This window comes from Drosophila nasuta, unplaced genomic scaffold, assembly GCF_023558535.2.
Source record: "Drosophila nasuta strain 15112-1781.00 unplaced genomic scaffold, ASM2355853v1 ctg289_pilon, whole genome shotgun sequence".
NCBI classification, from domain to species: domain Eukaryota; kingdom Metazoa; phylum Arthropoda; class Insecta; order Diptera; family Drosophilidae; genus Drosophila; species Drosophila nasuta.
In genome coordinates, this window is record NW_026869487.1 from 11,837 (window position 1) to 15,865 (window position 4,029).

The 4,029-nt window shown below is 40.5% G+C and overlaps 1 protein-coding gene across 1 annotated transcript; it reads left to right on the top strand.

The window, feature by feature from the left end:
• The first annotated feature begins 2,936 nt into the window (after positions 1-2,936).
• LOC132797851 (kinesin-related protein 6-like) lies at positions 2,937-3,710 on the top strand. Its single transcript, XM_060809615.1, has 2 exons — positions 2,937-3,570; positions 3,626-3,710. The coding sequence occupies exon 1, from the start codon at positions 2,963-2,965 to the stop codon at positions 3,515-3,517; it is 555 nt and encodes a 184-aa protein (XP_060665598.1). The 5' UTR covers positions 2,937-2,962; the 3' UTR covers positions 3,518-3,570; positions 3,626-3,710.
• Positions 3,711-4,029: the final 319 nt, after the last annotated feature.

The window sequence follows — 4,029 nt, forward strand, 5'->3', positions numbered from 1 at the left end:
TAAAATATACCAAATGGTATGTTTGGTATATCGATATAGTACACCATTAAAAATATACCATAAACGGCACAATGTGCCAGATTGTCGGCCAAAGCAACTCAGACCCCTAGTAAGTAGGCGTTTTGCCCATACAAAAGTATTTCTTTAACAACTTTAACAACTTAACAACAATTTTTATCTGATCGCAAACCAAATTTTCAGGAATCATAACTACTACAGTAGTTATTGTATATACCAAAATTCGTAGCTCTAGCTCTAAAATTGGGCTTGTTAATTGATTTTTTGATTTGCGGGGCGGAAGTGGGCGTGGCAAAAATTTGAAACAAACTTGATCTGCGTGCAAACATAACAAATGGTGTCGAAAAAATTTATAGCTCTATCTCTTATAGTCTCTGAGATCTAGGTGTTCATACGGACAGACGGACAGACGGACATGGCTATATCGTCTCGGCTGTTGACGCTGATCAAGAATATATATACTTTATAGGGTCGGAGATGCCTCCTTCTACCTGTTACATACATTTCCTGTCGGCACAAAGTTATAATACCCTTCTACCCTATGGGTAGCGGGTATAAAAAACAGACAACAGAAGCGCACACATAACAACATTATGTTTTGGCAGCAGACAGACAAAAAAAATCAAGGTTTCAATTAGATTTGATATCATACAAATTACTGCTGACCAATTTAATTTTTTTAAATTTTCACTTGTAATATTGATATTAAAAAGTCAATATGCAAGTAAATAGTTTTTTGCATTTGTTTTAGTATGTTTCACATTTTAGTATGTATAATTAAACAAAATCAAAGGGCTGTAATTAGTTGTACAATGTAAAACGCAATAAAAACATGTGAAATTTAAAGAAACATTTCAATTAAACGTTTAAGTCTTCGGGGTAAAAGTTGAAATAAATTTCAATAGTTTACATAAACACTTGGAATATTTTTTTTTTTTTTTCGTTTAATTTTTATTAACAATCTGTCTTAAGACAATAAGTAAATTTTATGACTAATATTTACATAACAGGAATAACAGATTTCCAGTGAAACCTGCTATTAAATATAACTTCTTGTTTACTTAAATTTACCTTTCAGGGAGATCAAGAATGTGAAATCTTTTAAGTCTTCTAACAGTTGAGCTATTGTCTAAAAGACCTAGGGCTAAATTATTTACATGATTGTGAAGTCTATCAGTATATTTCTTACTATATTTCTCTATCTCTACTTTCATAGTTGGAATATTTAGATCTCTGTGAATATTTGCATTGGTTACATAAAATGGAGCGTTAACAATTTGTCGCAATGTTTTTGATTGGTAGCGCTGAAGTATTTCAATATTTGAATTGCTAGTTGTTCCCCAGAGCTGAATAGCGTATGTCCAAACGAGCTTCAAAATGGCTTGTAGAGGAGAATTTTGTTTCCAAAGTAACCGCGGATTTTCTACTTAGTAACCATGACATTTTCAGTGTTTTTTGAAGTTGTTGACATTTCGCTTTTAAGTGCGGTTTCCATGTTAGTCTGCGGTCGAGGTGCATGCCAATATACTTCACACAGGTATCTTCTGGAATTGCTGAGGTCGTAAAGTGTTACATTGGGCATCTTCCTGGTCTTAGTGCAAAAGTTATTTGGACAGATTTCAGGGAATTAATTTTAATTTTCCAGCGAAGAAACCAGGCTTCAATCAGACTGAGCTCACTTTTGCAACAGTTGAGATGCTTCGTCTCGAGAAGACCTTGTTGCCAGAATGGCTGTATCGTCAGCATATGTTGCAATGGTGCAGTTGTTTGTTGCTGGCATATCTGCCGTGTATAAAGTGTAGAGGACTAGTCCTAGTACACTCCTTGAACAACGCCTGCGTTTATGAGAAATAGTGTTGATGTATCATTTCTCTGCTGAACGTAGAAGCATCTCTTCGACAAGTAGGATCTCAGTAATAGATAGTATGGGGCAGGTAGCCAATTCTTTATCTTGAAGAGCAGTCCATTGTGCCAAACACGATCAAACGCCTGTTGAACATCAAGAAACGTAGCAGTACAGTATTTTTTGTTCTCGAAGCGCATATACAATTTCATTAATGACCCTATGACATTGTTCAGTGGTGCTGTGGCCTCTTCTAAATCCGAATTGATATTCAGGAATGATGGCAAGTTTCGTCCAAAATTGGCAACATCCTCTTAAGTAGTATTTTTCAAATACTTTCGAGAATATTGTCAACAGACTAATGGGACGGTAGGATGATAGTTCAGCTTCTGGCTTTTTTGGCTTGAGGATCGTAATGATTTCTGCACATTTCCATTGACTTGGGAAATGGTCTAGCCTGAAATAGCGTTAAATACTAGTCTATCTTATCCAGGCCTGGAGATTTTTATTGTTTAAGCATTTAATTTCTGGACACGACTTCGTCAAAGTGAATTCTTTTAATAGGCAAGCTCATTTGACAAGGTGACCCAAGAAAGTTTTTCTATTTCAGCTTCTGTCATAGGAATGTCAATGTCATTTGAAAATGTCTAAGGAAACTTTTCAATCAAAAGTATAAATTGAAATATTCGTAGAATAATAAACAAGATTTATATTAGTAGAAAATTGCACTTGTTCTTTTCGTAAACAAACTTCAAAACCCAAACTCGAAAACGTCATTTCGCAATAAATACGCAACATATGCATATGCAATCAAGATGAGCGGCAACAAAGCGGGCGTGGTGCTAAATTGCCGCACATGCACCCGGGCATGTAAACAATACAAATCGCTGCAGGATGAGATCGAGATTGGACCAGAGGGCAGCACTACGCTGGCAAAGATGCTCAACTATTGCTCCAACTTGTCGTTTGAGCCGCAGGATGGCGCCGCAGCACATTTGCCACAGCACATTTGCATGCATTGTTTGCAATTGGAGCAAGCGTTCGATTTCAAGCGCATGGTCATCGATTCCGACGAACTTTTTGCGTTTTGGCCTCGAGGAGATGGACAACAACAATGCCAATAGCAGCTACAACAATAATAAAAGCAACAGTGCTGCCGCTGCCGCTGCCTCCGCCAATCAAGAGTATGTTGTGAACGAGCTGCTGGGCGGCAACGGCGCCAATGAGGCTGAAGCAGTGGCCTTAGCCAAAGGCAGCAACTCGGGTCCACATCATCTGACCGCTCTTGTGGAGGCATACAGCCAACAGCCGGAGCCGGGACAGAAATACTTGGTCGAGGAGGTCACCGAGATGGAGGTGGATGAGTTGGACTCAGAAACTGATGATGCCAGCGAATCTTTGGGAGACTTTCAACCTACTGACATTGAGTATGTGACCATTAAAAGTGTATACGATTCCCAGGTGGAGGAGGAAGAGATTGATGCCGAGGCCGGACCCGAGGAGGACGAAGAGGAACTACTACTGGAGGCCGAGGAGGACGATGACATTGAGGTAATGGATGAGGCGCCACAACTAGAAATGGTCAGCGAGCAAAAGCAGCTGCAGATGCTCGACGATCAGATGGTCATCACATCGAAAAGCAAATCGATGAAGTAATTGGCGAAGTTGATGCCGATGACATCCTGGACATTGAGCGCGAGGAGCGCTTGGTAAGTAAGAACTACAGCCCGCTAATTGAAATTGCTAATAGATTGCCCTTTTTAGTTGACTTGCGATAGCGAGGAGGCTGAAGAATACCTTGACGATTCCATGGATGAAACGTCCGGCAATGTCGTTGTCTCCGCCTCCCAGCAGCAGCAGGCAACAACTGGCAACGCTGGCGGTGAAGTACTGCCCCATGTGTGTATGTGTGCAACAAAGCGTTCCGCCAACAGTGTCGCCTCAATCAGCACCTGCGCTCGCACGACGACGAGAAGCTCTACATGTGCGAAGTGTGCGGCAAGGAGCACATAATGAAGCACACGAATGTGCAGCAACATCAGTGTAACATCTGTGAACGCTTCTATCATACCACCTCTAGCCTGGCGGCACACATGCGCACCCATACCGAGGACAAGCCGTACAACTTGTCCGTCAAAAATAAAAAGGGGAAGAGAGCTTAAAGAGCA

Excerpts from the sequence above, each read along its gene's own strand:
- LOC132797851 (XM_060809615.1), top strand. The coding sequence starts at position 2,963 with ATGGACAACAACAATGCCAATAGCAGCTACAACAATAATAAAAGCAAC.